Source organism: Salvelinus alpinus, chromosome 35 (genome assembly GCF_045679555.1).
Source record: "Salvelinus alpinus chromosome 35, SLU_Salpinus.1, whole genome shotgun sequence".
NCBI lineage: Eukaryota > Metazoa > Chordata > Actinopteri > Salmoniformes > Salmonidae > Salvelinus > Salvelinus alpinus.
The window spans coordinates 5,551,833-5,575,979 of NC_092120.1; the positions used below are offsets into that span (position 1 = coordinate 5,551,833).

Below are 24,147 nucleotides of genomic sequence, written 5' to 3' on the forward strand. Positions count from 1 at the left end.
GAGAGAGAAACGGTCACATGGTTGACATATGCATAGACGCGGTTAGTAGGGGTGCTGAGGGGGCTGCTCTGATTACATATGTTGTCAAACACCTCCATTTGAGGGGATGATGAAATTGATTTGTCTTTTGCTTTTCTAAGTGCTAAAAGTGCTTTTCAGTGATAAAGGCATGGTCTTTAAAAAAAAAAATGCTCTCAAATATCAGTACCCTGTGTTTTTATGGGATAAGACACATGATTTGTCAAGGCCCTTCCTACTCTGTTACACTACAGGGGTCAATTACTACTGAGGTCACTGCACAGGTCAGAGGGTCAGATGTGAAAGGTCACTCACATTGTAAAGGTGTGAGAACTGGACCTCCACCGGGGTAGAGAGGGATCCTGGGGTGGGCTTGATGGTCACAGACACCACCTTGGAGTTGAGCACCGTGCTGTTTCTGGAGGGAGGGAGGGAGGGACAGAGTGGTGTCACCAGCATAGGACAACTCACATTTTCAGGTGACATATCACATGAGAACCACACATCATTGTCATTGTTGTCAATCGCTGTTCCCTTCAACCAACTCAAACCTCCCTGCAGTAATACTGCCCCATCCCTACAACACATGTTCCCATCTCTCCCTAACACAGCATACATGTCCCTCAAGACACCCTTGTATGTCCCAGCACTTAATTAACCCATGTCCCGTTTCAAATAGACAATGTTTCACAGCCCCCACACTCTAACTCCTCCCCCCTACTCTCTCTCATCCGCAACTTCTCTCTCTCGTTCTCTCTCTCTCTCCCTCTCACTCTCTCTCCCTCTCGCTCGCTCTCGTTCTCGCTCTCTCTCCCTCTCCCTCTCTCTCCCTCTCGCTCTCTCTCCCTCTCGCTCTCTCTCACTCTCTCTCCCTCTCCCTCTCTCTCCCTCTCACTCTCTCTCACTCTCTCTCCCTCTCGCTCTCTCTCCCTCTCGCTCTCTTTCCCTCTCGCTCTCTCTCCCTCTCGCTCTCTCTCCCTCTCGCTCTCTCTCCCTCTCGCTTTCTCTCCCTCTCTCTCCCTCTCGCTCTCTTTCCCTCTCGCTCTTTCTCCCTCTCGCTCTCTCTCCCTCTCGCTCTCTTTCCCTCTCACTCTCGCTCTCTCTCCCTCTCTCTCCCTCTCGCTCTCTTTCCCTCTCACTCTCTCTCCCTCTCGCTCTCTCTCCCTCTCGCTCCCTCTCGCTCTCTCTCCCTCTCGCTCTCTCTCCCTCTCGCTCTCTCCCTCTCGCTCTCTCCCTCTCGCTCTTTCTCCTTCTCACTTCTCAGAACGCAATCAGTCAACGTAAACGTTTATGTCAGCCAGCCTCTGTCTAAAACTGATCACATTTCCTTGAAGGGGAAAAAAATTCTGAGGGAAAAAAGGAAAGAAAAAATAACTAACTAGGCCCTGAAAAAGACAAGATAGAAGAGGAGCTTCCACATGCACGCCCTGGGGTGAAAGTAGAATTCATTTCTTACCGGTACGGGACACCCAAGCGCGCACACAATACATTTTTTATAGCCGTGGTGTAATCATAGAATTGCATAGGCCTATAGAATACCTATTCATTTCGTATATGATCTCTGTGGGCCTTGTGCTCTAGACCTAGTGAAGATCTGTCATATCACTTCTAACATGTATTACCTTTTAATGTGGCATAAAAACAACCAGCCATGATGTTTTCAACTGATTGTCAAACAATCACTTCAAATGCGCACGTTTGTCCACTCACAAATAATTCCAGCTTCCTAACCTCAACAGAGCACTGTGCACCCGCAATTTGGTGAATGGAAAGAGGCATCTGTTACAAAACCTTTTACTGCAGTGGGCTAAATCAGGGTCACACAGGCTGTTTCTTGGTAGTGTTAAACAAATCTACTTTGAAACTAAAGTATACACCTCACATACATGGTTAGGGGCTTAAAAAGAGACACCTGTACCATGTCAGATATAGAGTTGAAATTTATTAACTTGTGAGTTTGCATCCCAATATTACACCGGATTTTAGGTGTGTTTTTGAAAATAACGTTTATTAATTATGAAATTATGAAAGATATTAATAACATTCCACCCATGAGGCCACTAGGTCATTTGACGGCAGGAAAGGGCTACAAAACACATCAATTTGCAGTGAATGAAGTATATGGGAGGGTTGAGTGTGATTCGGCCACGCTAGCCTATGTTCCTCCATCTCATTATACATGCACGTAACATTAACATAACGGAGAGAACACTCCTCACTGGACGAGAGAACGCTGTAGCCCACAAATACACATGGTGTTTGAATACATGTGCTTAGCATAAAGCAGTTCTCTGAAATGTCATTAATTCTAGCTCCTTCGAACATCCTTTTACACAGACAAGAGACTAAGGAACTACGTGGTAGCATTCAAAGCCCATTAGCCACCAATCAAAAGAGCTTCTGGGATGCGTTCTGTGCTGTCCTGCATTCCAAATGGCACCCCGTTCCCTTTATAGTACACTACTTTTGACGCATCCCTGGAGAAAGCATTGCAAGTAGAGATGTCAATAAACCCTCTCACCTCTGTATAGATAGGATGCTGCCCAGGTTTCTGTAGAGAACGATCCCGGTGACAAACGCTGACAAGTCATCTGTATCTGGAGAACAACACAGACATGTTCCCACCGTTCAGACAGAGACCAACACACATGAACAGACACAAAAGAGATGGAGGGAGAGAGAGAAAGAAATAGAGAGAGAGAGAAAGCCCCTTAAATTGAAATTGAATTGAAAGAGAGAGAGAGGGAGAGAGAGAGAGAGAAAGCGAGAGAGAGGGAGAGGGAGAGGGAGAGAGAGAGAGAGAAAGCGAGAGAGAGGGAGAGAGAGAGAGAGAGAGAGAGAGAGAGAGAGAGAGAGAGAGAGAGAGAGAGAGAGAGAGAGAGAGGGAGAAAGAGAGAGATTTAGGGAGATAGAGAGAGAGAGAGAGAGAGAGAGAGAGAGAGAGACAGGTTAGTCAGAATCCAATAGAAAAGGGAGAGAGGGGGAGAGATGGAGGAGTGACGTGTGTTTGTGTTAGTGTGTCAGTGGTGTGTGTGTGTGTGTGATGACCTGCAGCTCTAGTCTTAGTGGTCTGTGCTGAAGGACAGCAGGAGAGAGAATACAGGTCAGCCAGTCTCCCTCCTGTCCTCTTGGCTCTGTACCTCTGCAGCTGGCCTACATAACTACCCATCTATAAACAGACACTCACACGGCATCATCACTCACACACAAACACACTTACATACAGACTTACTCATAATCACTAAATAGCCATTTAAACAGACCTAATAAACATGATCGTTTAGACATGCATGCACTTACACACCCACCCACCCACCCACCCACCCACACACCCACACACCCACACACACACACACACACACACACACACACACACACACACACACACACACACACACACACACACACACACACACACACACACACACACACACACACACACACACACACACACACAGCCAAATGCAAAAGGCCAGATGACATTGAATAATTTTCCACTGTCACACAACAATGTATTTCATGCGACAAAAAGGGTTGCCATGGTAGCATGGTTGGGCATGGCTTGCCGTGATGGCAGACTGCACTGGCAGAAAACACACCCAGAAACCAGAAAAATATGAGATTTAGTCCAACCTGTGTCACAGGTAAACTAAACTGCTTGGCGGAAGACCAGAAGAGAAGGACAGGGCCTGAAGCGGTCTCCTGCTGCAGTGTCACAGACAGAAACCCACAAAGTCCATCTGTTCCTCTATCTAAAGGACCTCAGCTCTCTCTCACACTCCAACACGCTGTGGCTGGCAGGCTGGCAGTATGGATGTGTGCTGAGAGGGCACAGAAGTATGCCAGGCAGCATGCAGAGGGTACTATACTGCTCCAGGCCAGGCAGCTGAGATCCCATGGGCATCAGGGAGGAACCGGGCGAGGGAGAGGGAAGGTTTGTGTATGCATGTGTGTGTGTGTGACATAAAGTATCTTGCACTCCCCTACATATCATGGGCCTGCTAGCCAATATGTTCAGCCAGAATGATCACAGCAGTAGAGAGGCAACAAATTGGGATATTTAGCAATTATACAATGCACTGTAGTGTGTGTGTGTGTGTGTGTGTGTGTGTGTGTGTGTGTGTGTGTGTGTGTGTGTGTGTGTGTGTGTGTGTGTGTGTGTGTGTGTGTGTGTGTGTGTGTGTGTGAGTGTATGTGTGTGTGTGTGTGTGTGTGTGTGTGTGTGTGTGTGTGTGTGTGTGTGTGTGTGTGTGTGTGTGTGTGTGTGTGTGTGTGTGTGTGTGTGTGTGTGCGTTCCGATGCATGTCCACCATCTTTACTGCTCTGATAAGTTTCAGAGAGGCGGCTGAGGAAAAACATTTCAATCAGTGCAACTGGGCATGGCCCCCTGTGAGCCATGCCCAGTATAGAGCAGCAGGTGAGAGGCTTGAGTGACTGTTGATGTGCTGTTGCCGCCATGGAGACACTTCTATCAGTGGGGGAGGAGATTAGCTTTAATTGCCCCTGATTGGCTCCTGTTGACTTCTGATTAGCAAGTGACTGGTTCATTAGCATGGTAGCCGTGGTAATGATCTATGTCACAGAGAGAAAACTATCTCATTGGCTGAGACTGAGGAACCCCACGTCTCCACAATGCTGAGAGTCTGGAGGCTCTCAAATGTCAAGTGCAATTCCATATGCAAATTCTGTATGAATATTTTGTTTGGGTGTGTGTGTGTGTGTGTGTGTGTGTGTGTGTGTGTGTGTGTGTGTGTGTGTGTGTGTGTGTGTGTGTGTGTGTGTGTGTGTGTGTGTGTGTGTGTGTGTGTGTGTGTGTGTGTGTGTGTGTGTGTGTGTGTGTGTGTGTGTGTGTGTGTGCTCTCACCTGGCTTTCCTGTGGAGAGGATGTTCTTGGAGACAGTAACTCTGTCCTCAGAGCTGCGGGCCCAGTCCATCATCCCCTTCCAGCCCTTCATAGGGAAGCTGATGTCTGCATTACCCGCCACCGGACGCTTATGGATGGACAGAACTGGAGAGAGAGAGCTATATTTTATTCACTACATTAACTCATGACTCATCACTTACTTAATCAATAAGGCCCGAGGGGGTGTGGTATATGGCCAATATACTATGGCTATGGTCTGTTCTTACGTACAACGCAACGCGGGATGCTTGGATACAGCCCTTAGCTGTGGTATTTTGGCCATATACCACAAACCCTGAGGTGCCTTAATGCTATTATAAACTGGTTACCAACATAATTAGAGCAGTAAAAATAAATGTTTTGTCGTACTCGTGGTATACGGGTATGACTGCCAATTAGCATTCAGGGCTCGAACCATCATCCAATTAGCATTCAGGGCTTGAACCATCCAGTTTATAATGTGTGTTAGCCATTTGTTAGGCCAGCCTCTTCTTTCTCACTATGTACATATTTAAATTATATCTCTCTCTCTCTCTCTCTCTCTCTCTCTCTCTCTCTCTCTCTCTCTCTCTCTCTCTCTCTCTCTCTCTCTCTCTCTCTCTCTCTCTCTCTCTCTCTCTCTCTCTCTCTCTCTCTCTCTCTCTCTCTCTCTCTCTCTCCCTCTCTCTCCCTCTCTCCCTCTCTCCCTCTCTCCCTCTCTCTCTCTCTCTCTCTGTGTGTGATATGTGTGGGACTCAGGGAGTGTGATGTCAGTAACTAGGAGCGGTGTGGCGGTGGGTTTGGGTGGAGGTTCGGCTGCAGTGCAGACAGCGAGGCGGGCAGCGGGCTGGGCAGCGCTAGAAACAGCACCTTACGGCAGGCCCCTCCACCCCTCCACCCCTCCACTCCTCCACTCCTCCCCAGACACGCCAGCTACAGACCTCCCTGTACACACTGTGCCATGTTCATCTGCAGGTCAGCTAGAAGCCAAGCGCCTGCCGGTGGGATGCTGTTAGTTTTATAAATATTATATGCTGCGTGAAACAGAGGAGTTCACAGTCACTGTGTTTGTGTGTATGTGTGTGTGTGCGCAAGAGCATGTGCCTGCACGCGTGTGTTTGTGTATGTGTAAGCAGAAGTTCACAGTCACTGGTCTGGAACTGAGCAGATTGTGAGTGTGATTTTAGGCTCTCTTGAGACACAACCCACTGGGCACAGACATCAATTCAACATCTATTTCACATGGGTTGAAATGCCGTGTAAACAACGTTGATTCAACCAGTGTGTGCCCTGTGGGAACAGCCCAGGATGTCTGTTCTATAGCCCTGTTTGGTTTGTGGGTGGTACCCAGGGGGAATGGCAATATTTAGACCTCATTGCTCACACCCTCTGTTCTGATTCCAAAAGACATAGAGAGACTGAACTGACTGAACCAGTGAGATCCACACACACCAGACACAACGCTAACAGATGAGATCCCCTAGTGTCCTGGCTGGGTGCATATCCAATTCAGATTATACAACTCTGGAATACTGCCAATGTGGTTATCTCTGCTTTTCCACCATGGCCTAAAGACCTAGTATTAACTTGGAAAAAACCGAATAGTTCAATAAAAAAAGTCCACATTGAACGAACAAAGGCGCAGCTGTCTGAACACATTACAAGCCATCGAATCCTTACTTTCTCCGTCCTTGTTTCTACAATTCCTGTCAAAGCGCATTGGAGGAGAGGATCCAAAGTCCCTCCCTCAGACCTCCTCCTCCAATGAGCTTTGGAGGAATTCAGGACATGCAATTTGAGAAGAATTGAGGACACAAGGACAGAGGAAGCAATATTTTCATTCATAGCCAAAGAGACTGACGTCAAAGGAAAAAGCTTACCTAAGTTATCCGTGACCTCGACCATGTCCTGGAAGTCTTTCATCCTAAGACCGTAGACGTCCACAAAGTCTTCCACCAACCGGAACAGCTCCTTGATGTTAGGACCCAACTAAGAGAGAGAGAAAAGGGGAAGACAAAGCGAGAGAGAGAGAGAGAGAGAGAGAGAGAGAGAGAGAGAGAGAGAGAGAGAGAGAGAGAGAGAGAGAGAGAGAGAGAGAGAGAGAAGAGAGAGGAGAGATGAGAAAGAGATAGATGATAGAGAGCAAGAGGGAGGGAGAGAGAGAGAGAAAGGGAGCGAGAGAGAAAGACAGAGAGAGAAAGAGAAAGAGAGAGAAAGGAGACAAGAGAACTGATGATTCATGGAGCGAACACCAAACAGACACCCACTGTTCATATGCATCACACACCATCCATATATCTCCCGGGAGACTGGCATGATGTCACTATGATGCCAACAGCTAGACACAAAGGCACCAGAGAATAGTCATTGAAATGATCTCTGTACAACACATGGCCGACACACATCAAGAAGGAGCACAAACTGTGACCATGCATGCTAGCTCATGTGTGTGCATAAAGAAGCGCCAGTGAGTCTGTGAGAAGAAGAGAAAGAGACCAACTCACCAGTTGTGCTTCTTCCCATCTCTCTCTGTTCTCCTCCATCAGCAGGTTACTGACTGACTGGACAAAGTTCTGTAATCCAGTAGAGAAGGAAGAGAAAGGGAGCGAAGAGGCCATGAGACATTACTCTACAACATTAGCCATCAATTGACCTACTACAAACATTCACTCCAGCCATTTCTTTAACACCAGTCAATTTTAAATGTAGCCCTGACCCAAACCTAATGACCTAATGACTTCCAATTCAAACACATGCTCCCTCCTCTTACTCTCATGTCTGCATTGCTGGGGCTGTTGTAGGCCCTTCTGAAGATCTCTGTCATGTTCTTCAGTACGTCCACTATGGCCAGCAAGTCTCCACTGTAGCTGGTCCCATCGCTGGACGTCACCCTGAGCTTGGTCATCACCTCTGAAACTCCATCCCCCACAAGCCCCCGCTGGGCCTTGGACAGGTGTTCCCTAGTCTGGGGAGGAAAGGTATGAGTGAAGCACTCAGAAAACATCACCATTGCATAGAGGTGATCTTCTGATCAACTCACTTGTTAGTAAAACTAACATACATTTCCTGTCTGTCTTCTTAATTTGGTCTTGACCATTTATGGTTTGTTAGTAACATCCCACTGGTCACACACTGGTTGAATCAACATTGTTTCCACGTCATTTCAAAGAAATTACCTTGCACCAATGTGGAAAAGACATTGAATTGACATCTGTGCCCAGTGAGATGTATTGAACTGAGCAGGCAGCATATCTCAAATGGCATCCTATGGGTACTTTGTAGCTTCTGTTTTCAGATATACAAGAGTACATTTTCAATCGTTGATCATCTCTCTGGTACTCACCAGTGTTTGGATGCTGCGGTAGTCATTGGAGATACACTTCATATAAGTGGGGTTCTCCCAGTAGGCTATTCCCTCATCATCCAGAGTGCACCGTCTCAGGATCAGCCCTGGATGGGGACACAGACTGGGGAGTTAACATCACTAGAGCCGTGAGATCCCAGAGGCATAACCCATCCTAAGCCAGGCATGTCTTATGGATATCCCTCTGGCTAGGTGTAGATAGGGAAGGTTAGTAAGGGTTTGCTCTGAGACATGGCTGTAGACTCATATGGCGTCTAACGTCTGAAGCAATTGGAGTCTACAGCTACAGTGTATCCGGAAAGTATTCAGACCCCTTCTCTTTTCCACATTTTGTTAAGTTACAGCCTTTTTCGAAAATTAATTCCATATTTTTTTCCCACAATTTTCCCACAATTTCCACACAGTACCCCACAACGACAAACAAAAACATGTTTTAGAATGTTTTACAAATGTATATAAAAAACAAACAGCAATACCTTATTTACAAACAGTAAGTATTCAGACCCTTTGCTATGAGACTCAAAATTGAGCTCAGATTAATTATATTTTCATTGATCATCCTTAAGATGTTTCTACAACTTGATTGGAGTCCACCTGTGGTAAATTCAATTGATTGGACATGTTTTTCAAAGGCACACACATGTCTATATAAGGTCCCACAGTTGACAGTGGATGTCAGAGCAAAAAACAACCCATGAGGTTGAAGGAATTGTCCGTGGAGCCCGGAGACAGGATTGTGTGGAGGCACAGAAATTTCTGCAGCATTGAAGGTCGACAAGACCACAGTGGATCTCCATCATTCTTAAATGGAAGAAGTTTGGAACCACCAAGACTCTTCAGAGAGCTGGCCACCCAGCCAAACTGAGCAATCAGGGGAGAAAGGCCTTGGTCAGGGAGTTGACAAAGAACCCAATGGTCACTCTGACAGAGCTCCACAGTTCCTCTGTGGAGATGGGAGTACCTTCTAGAAGGACAACCTTCACTGCAGAACTCCACCAATCAGGTCTTTATGGTAGAGTGGCCAGACAGAACCAGCTCCTCAGTAAAAGGCACATGACAGCCCGCTTGGAGTTTTCCAAACAGCACCTAGAAATCTTTGGCCTGAATGCCAAGCATCACGTCTGGAGGAAACCTGGCACCATCCCTACAGTGAAGAATGGTGGTGGCAGCATCATGCTGTAGGGATGTCTTTCAGCGACAGGGACTGGGAGACTAGTCAGGATCGAGGGAAAGATGAACGAAGCAAAGTACAGAGAGCACCAAGCGCTCAGCACCTCAGATTGGGGCGAAGGTTCACCTTCCAACAGGATAAAGACCCTATGCACACAGTAGAGACAACACAGGAGTGACTTCGGGACAAGTCTCTGAATGTCCTTGAGTGACCCAGCCAGAGCCTGGACTTGAACCCGATCGAACATCTCTGGAGTGACCTGAAAATAGCTTTTCCCATCCAACCTGACAGAGCTTCAGAGGATCTGTCGAGAAGAATGGGAGAAATTCGACAAATATAGGTGTGCCAAGCTTGTAGCGTCATACCTAAGAAGTCTCGAGGCTGTAGTCAATGCCATAGGTGCTTCAACAAAGTACTGAGTATTGGGTCTAAATACTTATGTAAATGTGATATTTCAGTTGTTGTTTTTATAAATTTGCAAAAATCTATAAAAACTTGTTTTAGCTTTTAATTATGGGGTATTGTGCGTAGATTGATGAGGGAAACAATTTTTTTTATCTATTTTAGAAATATGCTGTAATGTAACAATATGTGGAAAAAGTCAAGGGGTCTGAATACTTTCTGAATGCACTGTATGTCTCAGGGTAAAAGGGAGGTAGCTCACCATTGGCATTGGGAGGGCAGCGTACGGCCGCTGTGTCCCCTGCTGGAGTCATTTTCCACACTACGTTGGAGAAGTTCTCCTCTGCACAGATCTCATGAGGTTCTGCACCAAAACCAAAAGCAAACGTCAGTATTCCACCAATCTGAGTGTCAAATGGGTCGTTCCACAGATTCAGTGCCTTTTCAGAAGTGTAACTTGGTAAAAAAAAAAAACGTTTGATTTCACAAAACGTGTACATTCTGTCATAAAGAGCACATGTTCACGGTTTCCCATCTCAAGAGGTTAAATAAAGTAAAGAATAGTAAGTGCCAAATAAAGTAACAGGGTTTCCTCTTAAATCAGCCATGAATCCCCTTGTGACAGGAGGAATGGAAGCTTGTTGTGTGCAACAGGGAGTGGCAATTAAATGCAAGCTTCACAAAAAAAGATTCTAGCCTGTCTATTGTCACGACGTGGCCCTTTTGTGTGTATATCGTGGCTTCCCCCCTCTCTTACTCTCTCTCCCACTCCAGGTTTTACAACAGTCATAAATTCCTGGTAGAAACTCTCTTCACTGCCATGGAGTATTGAGGGAGAGAGCCTATGGAGAACAAAGACATTATTCTTGCCAAAACTCCTAATCCCCAAAATTGGAGAATTAAACAATATTTCTATTTTTGCGAATGTTGGAGTGGTCCGTGGACACTTAAGGGACAGTCATGTCAAGGTTGTTTCATTTGGTGATCTCATGAAGGACAGGAAACACACATTACTGTGGCTTTGATTGTGTACACTTCTCAATTATGGGGTTTGCATCTGATGGTTGTATAAAATATATGACTGAATATGAAACTATTTGTGAGAAGATGTAATGTGATGTTGGCCTTCTAAACGAGATACTTGTTTAGATATAAAGTTTTAACTAGTCAGTGGCCACGCAACCGTGAGCCCAGACATTATGTCATGCGTCACGGAACCGCCCCATCTTCCACAGAATACAAAACCGCTCGTGATAAAATGTACATCAGACCAGAAAACATGGAAGCTGTCGCTACATATTGAAATTCTTGGCAATTCTACCAAAAGACAAGACTAGAGAACGTGGAGATCATTCCCACATTGAAATGGCTAAGAAATCTACAAACTAAATAACAATTATTCAGGCTGCAGCTGATTAAATACTTTAGTCTGGTAAACGCATCCGATCTAAGAACATTTCCGAATTGTACTCTGACGTATCCATTATAACAACTGACATCTACGACAGACTTTGATCTTTGGTGGACAAACCAGAGGCTTTCTGTTGACTGACTATCCAGCAGACGGACCAGCGATCACAGAGAGAGACAACAAAGGCATACACTCGTAAATATGTAAATTGCATATCTAAAATCCAAATGTGCGGTTGTTAGGGTGCTAAATGTCTATATTTACGATGAAGTATTCAACTGTATGTATGTAGTGTCTCCACTCTGAGTATCCCGCTCTTGAACTGTCCCCACCCTTTTCCTTTGTCTACCAAGCTGTCATATCGGCTTAGCCCACTAGGGATTTTTCTATCATGTCAGTAACCAATGTATGAACAATTGTGTGTGTGTTTGTAATTCTGTAATTGATAAGATGTATTATTTAGCAAATAAATAATTAAGCCAATTTGTATATTGCTAATTCATGATTTATGCTAGGGTTCGTGCAGATACCCAAGGGTTTGCACGTTCAGTAAAGAGACTGATGAGGTTATAATACATTAATAAGTGACTGTAATTGATAAGATATGAAAACATCCAAAGAGTTAATTCGGGAAATAAATACTGTTTAAATATTTTCCCGTGGTGCTCCGACTTCCTAGTTAATTAAAGTTACATGATTAGTTTAATCACGTAAGGAATAATTACACATAGAGAATTGATTTGATAATATAAGTCTTCACATTTTATGATAGTCAACGCTACGAGACTATCTATGGGTATCTGTCACGTTCGTCGTATGAATCGGACCAAGGCACAGCGTGGTATGCGTACATTCTTTATTATAATAAGAATGAACACTGAACAAACTATCCAAAATAACAAAACGACACGTGAAGCTATACAAAACGAGTGCTAACACTCAACTACACATAGACAAGTACCCACGAACACCAAAGGGAAAATGGCTACCTAAATATGATCCCCAATCAGAGACAATGATAAACAGCTGCCTCTGATTGGGAACCATATCAGGCCACCACAAAATATAAAGAAAACAGAGATATCTCAGGTCAGTGTCAGGATTTGGCCAGGATTGTTCCGGTTTTGGCTTTTTTGAGCCTTTTGTTTTTCCCTTGTTTCCAGTTATTATTTGCACCTGTGCCTCGTTTCCCTTGAATGTATTTAAACCCTTAGTTTTCCTCAGTTCTTTGCTCTGTGTTTGAATGTTAGCACCCAGCCCCAGCGATGCTGTGCTGTTGGACTCTCTTGTGGTACTCTGTTTTTGTTCTTGTTTATTTATTTTTGATTATTCTTTTGAGGTTTTTTCCCTGCTGTACCTACCACCTTGTGGATTTACCTTTTGACTTGGAGGATTACCTTTTTCTCTTGGAATTACTTTTGACGTTGTGGATTTATATTTTTGCCTGAAGAACTTCCTTTTTACTTTATTAAAACACCGTCTCAAGTACTGCTGTGTCTGCCTCATCTTCTGGGTTCTGCCGACTATTAGTGGCTCAGTTTGCTAAGTGACTGTTTCTCACACCGGAGACCCGAGTTCGTAACTGGGTCCTGACAGTCAGGGCGTGACAGTATCAGGGTTGACGCGTTATCCTCGACCCACTCAGTTTTCCGCCACAAAACACCAGAAAATTGCCAAATATAGTTAAACCAGCTCACCTTCTTTTACACTATGATTTGATTATAAGATGTTCAATGTCTATATTGAAAAATGTATATTTTAAAAGAAGAGCTTCACTAAATTAAAATGAGAGTTCAGTTCATGTAACAAGGTCGACCTTAAAATGAGGGTCACTAATCACATGAAATAAATAATAATCTTCAGAAATTACTTAATCAAAGCAACAAAATAACTAGGTCTTTACAATGATGGTGAAACTTGGAGACATTCTGGGATTAAGTGGGTTAAAATCTTCCTAGAAGTGACACAGGGTTTGTATTTGTATTTTTTTATGGATTTCTATTAGCTGCTGCCAAGGCATACAATTTAACATAGGACGGAGGGTTGACGGAGGACGTGTCAAAATGCTGCATTTTTGTATTTTAGCAAGACTTTTTCATATTCAAAATCAGATTTATTGAATTCTACATCTGGTCTATATTAAAGGGGACTTCATTTAAAGCTAGAATCCTTAATTGAAACAATAACAAAGCTGTCACCTCTCCTGTGTTCTGGTAAAAAGTTGAGGGATAGGCCTGGAGAAATGTAACCACTCTCAAATTCAATAACAGAGTTATGATTGCAAGGACTGATCATCCATAACATCAAAATGATACTTTAAACCATGTTTTGAGGCTATACCGTGTTTACTTACATGTACATTGTTTACAAACATTATAGTAAAACCTGCTTGTATTTTGGGTTCTGATGGGGTACAGTATGACAGTTGAACTAAGCTCATGAGGCATTTATAAGCTATATTCTTCAAGAATCAATTGGTAAATACTGTATCATTAATTTATAAGTATAAAAATGGATGTAGCAACTCAGCATTCCAGTTATAATATAACAGTTTTTTAAAGGCAATATTGGTGCACAATTTCTACTTAAATTATCAAAAGGGATGCAAAAGGCACTCACTTCGTGGAACAACCCAAGATATGAAGCAAAAGTAAATATGAGATACAGGACGTATAGTATAATAAAAAATTACAGATTGCAGATGACATCAGCTGATGTAAAGAGGGCTTTATAAATACATTTCATTGATTGATTGATTAAGAGCACACCTTTCCATTAATGTGTTCTGACTACTCACCTGGACACCGCTTCTCATTGCAGTGTCGCACCTCCTCTCGATCTCCAGGACAATTTTCACCCCCAAAGAAGGGCCCATAGCAAATCCTCTGTCTCTGTTGGCTCCCCCCGCCACATGTCTTGGTGCAGCCCACCCATGATGTCCAAGGATGCCACTTCCCCTCCACTAAGACACAGAACACAGCTCTAATGGTTAAGATCAGGATTAGCGAATAGTAAACTGATCCTAGATCTGTACCTGTGGGCAACTTCTACACAGAGTTTTGACAGCAGATTTTACCTGGGCACTCCTGTAAGAAGCAGTCTCTGGTCTCTATCCACTCCCCGCGACACTCTGATCCTCCGTACGAAGGTCCGTTACACTCCCTGATCCGCTGCATGGTCCCGTTGGAGCAGGACGCAGAGCATGAACCCCAATTAGCCCACTCATTCCACACCCCATCAACTGGGACAGCAGAGAAAGAGAGAGAGAGAGAAAGAGAGAGAAAGAGAGAGAGAGAGAGAGAGAGAGAGCAGAGAGAGAGAAAGAGAGAGAGAGAGAGAGAGAGAGAGAGAGAGAGAGAGAGAGAGAGAGAGAGAGAGAGAGAGAGAGAGAGAGAGAGAGAGAGAGAGAGAGAGAGACTAAAGTTTTGGCAGTTTTTCCAACAATTGTTTACAGACAGATTATTTCACTTATAATTCACTGTATTACATTTCCAGTGGGTCAGAAGTTTACATACACTAAGTTGACTGTAACTTTAAACAGCTTGGAAAATTCCAGAAAATTATGCCATGGCTTTAGAAGCTTCTGATGGGCTAATTGACATCATTTTATCATTGTATCTGTGGATGTATTTCAAGGCCTACCTTCAAACTCAGTGCCTCTTTGCTTGACATCATGGGAAAATCAAAAGAAATCAGCCAAGACCTCAGAAAAAACATTGTAGACCTCCACAAGTCTGGTTCATCCTTGGGAGCAATTTCCAAACGCCTGAAGGTACCAAGTTCATCTGTACAAACAATAGTATGCAAGTATAAACGCCATGGGACCACGCAGCCATCATACCACTAAGGAAGGAGATGCGTTCTGTCTCCTAGAGGTGAACTTCCTTTGAGCGAAAAGTGTAAATCAATCCCAGAACAACAGCAAAGGACCTTGTGAAGATGCTGGAGGAAACAGGTACAAAAGTATCTATATCCACAGTAAACGAGTCCTATATCAACATAACCTGAAAGGCCGCACAGCAAGGATGAAGCCACTGCTCCAAAACTACCATAAAAAATCCAGACTACGGTTTGCAACTGAACATGGGGACAAATATCATACTTCTTGGAGAAATGTCCTCTGGTCTGATGAAACAAAAATAGAACTGTTTGGCCATAATGACCATTGTTATGTTTGGAGGAAAAAGGGGGACGCTTGCAAGCTGAAGAACACCATCCCAACCGTGAAGCACGTGGGTGGCAGCATCATGTTGTGAGGGTGCTTTGCTGCTGGAGGGACTGGTGCACTTCACAAAATAGATGGCATCATGAGGCAGGAAAATTATGCGGATATATTATATATCTCAAGACATCAGTCAGGAAGTTAAAGCTTGGTTGCAAATGGGTCTCCCAAATGGACAATGACCCAAAGCATACTTCCAAAGTTGTGGCAAAATGGCTTAAGGACAACAAAGTCAAGGTATTGGAGAGGCCATCACAAAGCCCTGACCTCAATCCTATAGAACATTTGAGGGCAGAACTGAAAAAGCGTGGGCGAGCAAGGAGGCCTACAAACCTGACTCAGTTACACCAGCTCTGTCAGGAGGAATGGGCCAAAATTCACCCAACTTATTGTGGGAAGCTTGTGGAAGGCTACCCGAAAAGTTTGACCCAAGTTAAACAATTTAAAGACAATGCTACCAAATACTAATTGAGTGTATAAACTTCTGACCCACTAGGAATGTGCTGAAAGAAATAAAAGCTGAAATAAATAATTATTTCTGCTATTATAATGACATTTCACATTCTTAAAATAAAGTGGTGATCCTAACTGACCTAAGACAGGGAAGTTTTACTTTGATTAAATTTCAGGAATTGTGAAAAACTGAGTATGTGTTTGGCTAAGGTGTATGTAAACTTTCGACTTCAACTGTATTAGTTTGTCTACGTCTCTGTGCATAACGCAACGTACACACATTGTACATGCTTTTATTCATCCTTCATGCATAAACAAGAACCTTTTCACATGACCTTCTCAGGGATAATTTGTCTCTATATAACTATAGACGGGACTGCCACGATGACTGAAGTTGTCAAAAGTAGTGCACTATATAGGGAATACTGCAGGGTGCCATTTCGAACGCAGATGAGTAAGAATCCAGTGAGAAATCTGTGTAATCTCACCTGGGCAGACAGCGATGTTGCAGAACTTGGTCTGCTTCTCCGGCCCCATACAGGGGTCTCCCCCAAACTGAGGGGGCTTGCAGCTGCGTGTGCGATCCCGGTAACCACGGCCGCAGGTTGACGAACACAAGCTCCATGGCGACCACTCATCCCAAGTCCCATGCACTGCAATCAGAGCGGCTAGGGTATGATTTATAGAGAGAACCACACAGACCTTCACCACGACAACAACAATAACATCAACTCCAAAGTACATAAACATCCAACACTCTATGATACAAACCAGTCTGTTGCCTTAATGCCGTCACAAACATCCTTCTCTCAGTGCCTGTATGGTTCTCCTGTGTAGACTACTCTGATCTTATTTCAGTGTTTAAATGTATTCACCTGCATAGTTCCATATTAAAGTCCTGGTCTGGAGCGTTATTGTCTGTTACGTAAGAGAAGCCCCGGGATGCATTACACAGAGTGGTTCTGTAAAGACAGCACCAGGAAGTTGGGCATCAGAATAACTATTCTGCTGCTCAGCAGGTAAGCCCCATGTCCATCTCTCTAAGGCAGAGGCTTCTAAAGAGGATTTGTATAGGGCTATAGACATCCATGCCATGGAGTTGTTCAGTGGGAAGAAGGAGTAGAGATCTTCAGGGAGAGCGAGGAGGGCTTGTATGTGTGAGCGGAGCCAGGAGAGTGCTGGAGACTAGGGGCAGCAAGGAGGCAGCCAGGGGAGTGGGGAGGGGGGGGGGGGGGCTCAGCTTACCTGGACAGACGGCAGAGTTGTTGCAGGGCCTCTGCTCTCGGAGCGGGCCGCTGCACTGGGTGCTGTAGGAGGAGGAGACACAGAAACGCGTGCGGCTCTGCCAGCTCTCACCGCATGTGGCCGAACACACACTCCACGACGACCACTCCTCACCTGACGCAGTCTGGTCCACTGAGGGGGAGGGAGGGAGGGAGGAGGAGAGGAGGAAGGGATGGTCCAGGGTGGAGGGGGGAGGAGAAGGGCCAAAACTAATTATCATGCAGGAACAGCCTCCCATTGGCCAAAATAGGAAGGGGCGTGGCATGGTTTGGCGTAGGGGAGATTCTGTGCTGCCAGGCTCTCTGGGCTCTGATTCCATATCCTTAGCATTGACTTGACATACAGGGGAAGGCAATGCGATTGGTTACTGGATATGTCAATCATTTCCCTGACTGCCATGACTGCCCAATGCATTCAGTAGACCCGGTCAGTCAGTCAAGCCTAGTCTGACCAATGGGAAAAGCTGGTCAGTCATGGCTGTCCAATGGCAGGGGTGAGGGGGGACCTGATTCGCTAATTCAGCAGAGACTTATCCACTTTTCAAGACAGGACACAATCTCCAGTATAGCGGCTACATTCATGACCTCACAAAACAACAAAACAGCAAACAGTTTCACTCGATTTATTCAGGGTCCATGTTGGAATTAGTGCCGTGGCACTTAGGCAAGAAAGAGTTTGGGAGATTTTGATGGATGTACAGGCCTATGTGAGGGAGGGATTCAGGGATAGCTAGCTATAGCCTTGGTGCAGTGAAAGACTATAATGGTAGGAGGTGGTCCTGTGTGGTCTGTGACCCAAGCGGCTGTTAGAGACTGATGCATGGGCTCCCTCTGCGTCCTGTTGTCTTACCTGTCTGTGGGGCCTGCTGTCCGCCGCCACCGCCTCGTGTCTTGTCTACCTCGCCACCGCCGCCATCGCGCTTGCGGCTGTCCACGGAGCGAAGTGATTGGCTGCGAGTGAGATGACGGCCTTTGCCTAGAGGGGTGGGGCAAGGCCAGGGGGGAGGGGTTAGCAACTTAACCACCAATGGCATTTTGTTTTTAGGACACAACCGTGACGTGATTGGTCACCCAGAAGAGCATCAGCCAAACTTGGGAATTTTGTAATGGAAAACCAGGTGTGGTGTGTGATTGTGTTTTTGTGTATTTACTGTGTGTCTCGCTGTCTTTTTTGTCTTTGGAACCGTGATTGTTATTTCACGAACAGATGGAATAAGAACATGGAATTCTGACATTGATCACAATCTATCAAAACATCTATAGTTATGAAGACTGGAAGAGTGATATAGAGCTATTGGAAGCCCTATTCACACATGTCCTCCTTACTTCTATAAAATGGATTATATGCACATTGCAGTGTGAGGGATTCTTCAGTCTCTTTCTTAAGAGTTATCCTTCTGTATTTGCCTTGAGAGGTTGACTATGTCTAAATAATATCATCGATCAAAGTCCCCTTTCCAACATGTACTCCTTACATCACAATAATGACTTGTTGGACGGAAGCGAGTGGAGGGAATAAAGGACAAGAGAAAATAAAAGTACATAGAGAAATAACAGAGAAATGAGATTGAGAGAAGAACAAAAGAGAGAGAGAGTCAAAGAGAAGCAGATATTTAGATTGAGGAGGACGTACACACATACCCACATATACACACTAGTGGTGCGCAGGTCAGCTGTTTGTTCACACACACCCGCCAGCAATTGCTAATAACCCATCTGCATGTGATAAAGTGTAAATCTGAGGCCCACACTCGTCCCTAACCCGCTAATATAGAAAGTGCACTCTAGGCTACAGTCAGAGACGATGGAAATTGTTTTTGACACAGGAGGTGCAGGATTTCTTTTTGCGTGATTTAGATATGTTCCTGCTTTATAATTTACAACATTTTGGTAGGTTGGGCTGTGAAAACTGATGTTAATAAAGATTGCACCTCTACAGATGGTATCTAACTGTACATTCTCTCAAGATGCTCAAAGTAAGAGATCATATTTCACCTGCATTTGGTGTAACATTTTACTGCAAGAAATGCTTAATTCTGCAGGAGTTAATATTAAGGCTATGTGAGAGGTTATAGACCTACAGTCAGTGTCCACATTTCAGTTTCCATTTAACCCATCTGAACAGTAGGCTACAGTTCCCTTGATGTGCCATAGGCCTATTTGCAGTCCCCATCTTGTGACTGTTGAATTTGTATAGCGCCTCACAATCATCACACATAACATCACCAGCACTGCTATAATCCTATTTTACCACTTCACCAAATCTTTCCCAAACATTACTTTTCTGGCCATCCCTTCGCTTTATTCTCAAATGTCTTTTTTGCAGCTTTTCTCTTATTGAATTACAGTAAACTCTGACATTGTCCATTTTGCCTCCAGGGATCGACGTTAACTTTTTCTGCCTGTTCCCAAAAACATTTGGTGATTGGTGTGTAGACTATTTGACACGTGTATAAATAGGCCCTAAAACTTAGGCTTGGGCACTAACGCCAGAGAGCCTAAAATAATGATAAAAAAATATATATATAGCCTATAGATAGAAATATCACAAGAATTATACATTTATGGATTTGTTAAGTTATTGTTTTCTCTTTATTCAACCCACCTGCCACCCACCCGCACTTCATCCACACAATATGTCATGATCTAAACATGCCCGCCCCGCGGATATAACTGCAGGGATATAACTACAGGGATATAACTGCAGGGATATAACGTCAGGGATATAACTACAGGGATATAACTGCAGGGATATAACATCAGGGATATAACTGCAGGGATGTAACGTCAGGGATATAACTACAGGGATATAACTGCAGGGATATAACATCAGGGATATAACTACAGGGATATAACTGCAGGGATATAACGTCAGGGATATAACTACAGGGATATAACTGCAGGGATATAACATCAGGGATATAACTACAGGGATGTAACTGCAGGGATGTAACTACAGGGATGTAACTACAGGGATGTAACTACAGGGATATAACTACAGGGATATAACTACAGGGATATAACTACAGGGATATAACTGCAGGGATATAACTACAGGGATATAACTACAGGGATATAACTGCAGGGATATAACTACAGGGATATAACTACAGGGATATAACTGTAGGGATATAACTGCTGGGATATACCTACAGGAATATAACTGCAGGGATATAACTACAGGGATATAATTGTAGGGATATAACTGCTGGGATATACCTACAGGAATATAACTGCAGGGATATAACTGCAGGGATATAACTGCAGGGATATAACTACAGGGATATAACTGTAGGGATATAACTGCTGGGATATACCTACAGGAATATAACTGCAGGGATATAACTGCAGGGATATAACTACAGGGATATAACTGCAGGGATATAACATTTACATTACATTTAAGTCATTTAGCAGACGCTCTTATCCAGAGCGACTTACAAATTGGTGCATTCACCTTATGATATCCAGTGGAACAACCACTTTACAATAGTGCATCTAACTCTTTTAAGGGGGGGGGGGGGTTAGAAAGATTACTTTATCCTATCCTAGGTATTCCTTAAAGAGGTGGGGTTTCAGGTGTCTCCGGAAGGTGGTGATTGACTCCGCTGACCTGGCGTCGTGAGGGAGTTTGTTCCACCATTGGGGTGCCAGAGCAGCGAACAGTTTTGACTGGGCTGAGCGGGAACTGTACTTCCTCAGAGGTAGGGAGGCGAGCAGGCCAGAGGTGGATGAACGCAGTGCCCTTGTTTGGGTGTAGGGCCTGATCAGAGCCTGAAGGTACGGAGGTGCCGTTCCCCTCACAGCTCCGTAGGCAAGCACCATGGTCTTGTAACGGATGCGAGCTTCAACTGGAAGCCAGTGGAGAGAGCGGAGGAGCGGGGTGACGTGAGAGAACTTGGGAAAGTTGAACACCAGACGGGCTGCGGCGTTCTGGATGAGTTGTAGGGGTTTAATGGCACAGGCAGGGAGCCCAGCCAACAGCGAGTTGCAGTAATCCAGACGGGAGATGACAAGTGCCTGGATTAGGACCTGCGCCGCTTCCTGCGTGAGGCAGGGTCGTACTCTGCGAATGTTGTAGAGCATGAACCTACAGGAACGGGTCACCGCCTTGATGTTAGTTGAGAACGACAGGGTGTTGTCCAGGATCACGCCAAGGTTCTTAGCACTCTGGGAGGAGGACACAATGGAGTTGTCAACCGTGATGGCGAGATCATGGAACGGGCAGTCCTTCCCCGGGAGGAAGAGCAGCTCCGTCTTGCCGAGGTTCAGCTTGAGGTGGTGATCCGTCATCCACACTGATATGTCTGCCAGACATGCAGAGATGCGATTCACCACCTGGTTATCAGAGGGGGGAAAGGAGAAGATTAATTGTGTGTCGTCTGCATAGCAATGATAGGAGAGACCATGTGAGGATATGACAGAGCCAAGTGACTTGGTGTATAGCGAGAATAGGAGAGGGCCTAGAACAGAGCCCTGGGGGACACCAGTGGTGAGAGCACGTGGTGCGGAGACAGATTCTCGCCACGCCACCTGGTAGGAGCGACCTGTCAGGTAGGACGCAATCCAAGCGTGGGCCGCGCCGGAGATGCCCAGCTCGGAGAGGGTGGAGAGGAGGATCTGATGGTTCACAGTATCAAAGGCAGCCGATAGGTCTAGAAGGATGAGAGCAGAGGAGAGAGAGTTAGCTTTAGCAGTGCGGAGCGCCTCCGTGACACAGAGAAGAGCAGTCTCAGTTGAATGACTAGTCTTGAAACCTGACTGATTTGGATCAAGAAGGTCATTCTGAGAGAGATAGCAGGAGAGCTGGCCAAGGACGGCACGTTCAAGAGTTTTGGAGAGAAAAGAAAGAAGGGATACTGGTCTGTAGTTGTTGACATCGGAGGGATCGAGTGTAGGTTTTTTCAGAAGGGGTGCAACTCTCGCTCTCTTGAAGACGGAAGGGACGTAGCCAGCGGTCAAGGATGAGTTGATGAGCGAGGTGAGGTAAGGGAGAAGGTCTCCGGAAATGGTCTGGAGAAGAGAGGAGGGGATAGGGTCAAGCGGGCAGGTTGTTGGGCGGCCGGCCGTCACAAGACGCGAGATTTCATCTGGAGAGAGAGGGGAGAAAGAGGTCAAAGCACAGGGTAGGGCAGTGTGAGCAGAACCAGCGGTGTCGTTTGACTTAGCAAACGAGGATCGGATGTCGTCGACCTTCTTTTCAAAATGGTTGACGAAGTCATCAGCAGAGAGGGAGGAGGGGGGAGGAGGAGGAGGAGGATTCAGGAGGGAGGAGAAGGTGGCAAAGAGCTTCCTAGGGTTAGAGGCAGATGCTTGGAATTTAGAGTGGTAGAAATTGGCTTTAGCAGCAGAGACAGAAGAGGAGAATGTAGAGAGGAGGGAGTGAAAGGATGCCAGGTCCGCAGGGAGGCGAGTTTTCCTCCATTTCCGCTCGGCTGCCCGGAGCCCTGTTCTGTGAGCTCGCAATGAGTCGTCGAGCCACGGAGCAGGAGGGGAGGACCGAGCCGGCCTGGAGGATAGGGGACATAGAGAGTCAAAGGATGCAGAAAGGGAGGAGAGGAGGGTTGAGGAGGCAGAATCAGGAGATAGGTTGGAGAAGGTTTGAGCAGAGGGAAGAGATGATAGGATGGAAGAGGAGAGAGTAGCGGGGGAGAACGTAACGTCAGGGATATAACTACAGGGATATAACTGCAGGGATATAACGTCAGGGATATAACTACAGGGATATAACTACAGGGATATAACTACAGGGATATAACTGCAGGGATATAACTACAGGGATATAACTACAGGGATATAACTGCGGGGATATAACTACAGGGATATAACTACAGGGATATAACTGTAGGGATATAACTGTAGGGATATAACTGCTGGGATATACCTACAGGAATATAACTGCAGGGATATAACTACAGGGATATAATTGTAGGGATATAACTGCTGGGATATACCTACAGGAATATAACTGCAGGGATATAACTGCAGGGATATAACTACAGGGATATAACTACAGGGATATAACTGTAGGGATATAACTGCTGGGATATACCTACAGGAATATAACTGCAGGGATATAACTGCAGGGATATAACTACAGGGATATAACTACAGGGATGTAACTGCAGGGATGTAACTGCAGGGATATAACTACAGGGGTGTAACTGCAGGGATATAACTACAGGGATATAACTACAGGGATATAACTACAGGGATGTAACTGCAGGGATATAACTACAGGGGTATAACTACCTGGATATAACTACAGGGATATAACTGCAGGGATGTAACTGCTGGGATATACCTACAGGAATATAACTGCAGGGATATAACTGCAGGGATATAACTACAGGGATGTAACTGCAGGGATATAACTACAGGGATATAACTACAAGGATATAACTACAGGGATGTAACTGCAGGGATATAACTACAAGGATGTAACTGCTGGGATGTAACTGCAGGGATATAACTACAGGGATATAACTGCAGGGATATAACTACAGGGATATAACTACAGGGATGTAACTGCAGGGATGTAACTGCTGGGATGTAACTGCTGGGAAATAACTACAGGGATATAACTACAGGGATATAACTACAGGATTATAACGGTAGGGATATAACTGCAGGGATATAACTACAGGGATATACCTACATGGATATAACTACAGGGATATAACTACAGGGATATAACTGTAGGGATATAACTGCTGGGATATACCTACAGGAATATAACTGCAGGGATATAACTGCAGGGATATAACTACAGGAATATAACTGCAGGGATATAACTGCAGGGATATAACTACAGGGATATAACTACAGGGATATAACTGTAGGGATATACCTACAGGAATATAACTGCAGGGATATAACTACAGGGGTATAACTACAGGGATGTAACTACAGGGATGTTAATACCTGGATGTAACTACAGG

The 24,147-nt window shown here is 45.0% G+C and overlaps 1 protein-coding gene across 10 annotated transcripts in view; it reads right to left on the reverse strand.

Moving 5' to 3' along the window:
- The window catches only part of LOC139564713 (adhesion G protein-coupled receptor B1-like), a 147,560-nt gene that overhangs the window by 28,230 nt on the left and 95,183 nt on the right, over positions 1-24,147 (reverse strand). For 5 of the 10 annotated variants that reach the window (XM_071384490.1, XM_071384497.1, XM_071384494.1 and 2 more), the window contains 13 exons: positions 18,057-18,182; positions 17,169-17,339; positions 16,412-16,591; positions 14,325-14,489; positions 14,046-14,210; positions 10,100-10,201; positions 8,244-8,350; positions 7,671-7,865; positions 7,405-7,473; positions 6,781-6,889; positions 4,883-5,026; positions 2,540-2,615; positions 334-436 (listed from right to left, as the gene is read on the reverse strand). In XM_071384490.1, the coding sequence (XP_071240591.1) occupies positions 334-436; positions 2,540-2,615; positions 4,883-5,026; positions 6,781-6,889; positions 7,405-7,473; positions 7,671-7,865; positions 8,244-8,350; positions 10,100-10,201; positions 14,046-14,210; positions 14,325-14,489; positions 16,412-16,591; positions 17,169-17,339; positions 18,057-18,182 (1,712 nt within the window). The remainder of the gene's footprint in view (positions 1-333; positions 437-2,539; positions 2,616-4,882; positions 5,027-6,780; positions 6,890-7,404; positions 7,474-7,670; positions 7,866-8,243; positions 8,351-10,099; positions 10,202-14,045; positions 14,211-14,324; positions 14,490-16,411; positions 16,592-17,168; positions 17,340-18,056; positions 18,183-24,147) is intronic. The other 5 variants (XM_071384493.1, XM_071384495.1, XM_071384491.1 and 2 more) reach the window with 2 other exon arrangements.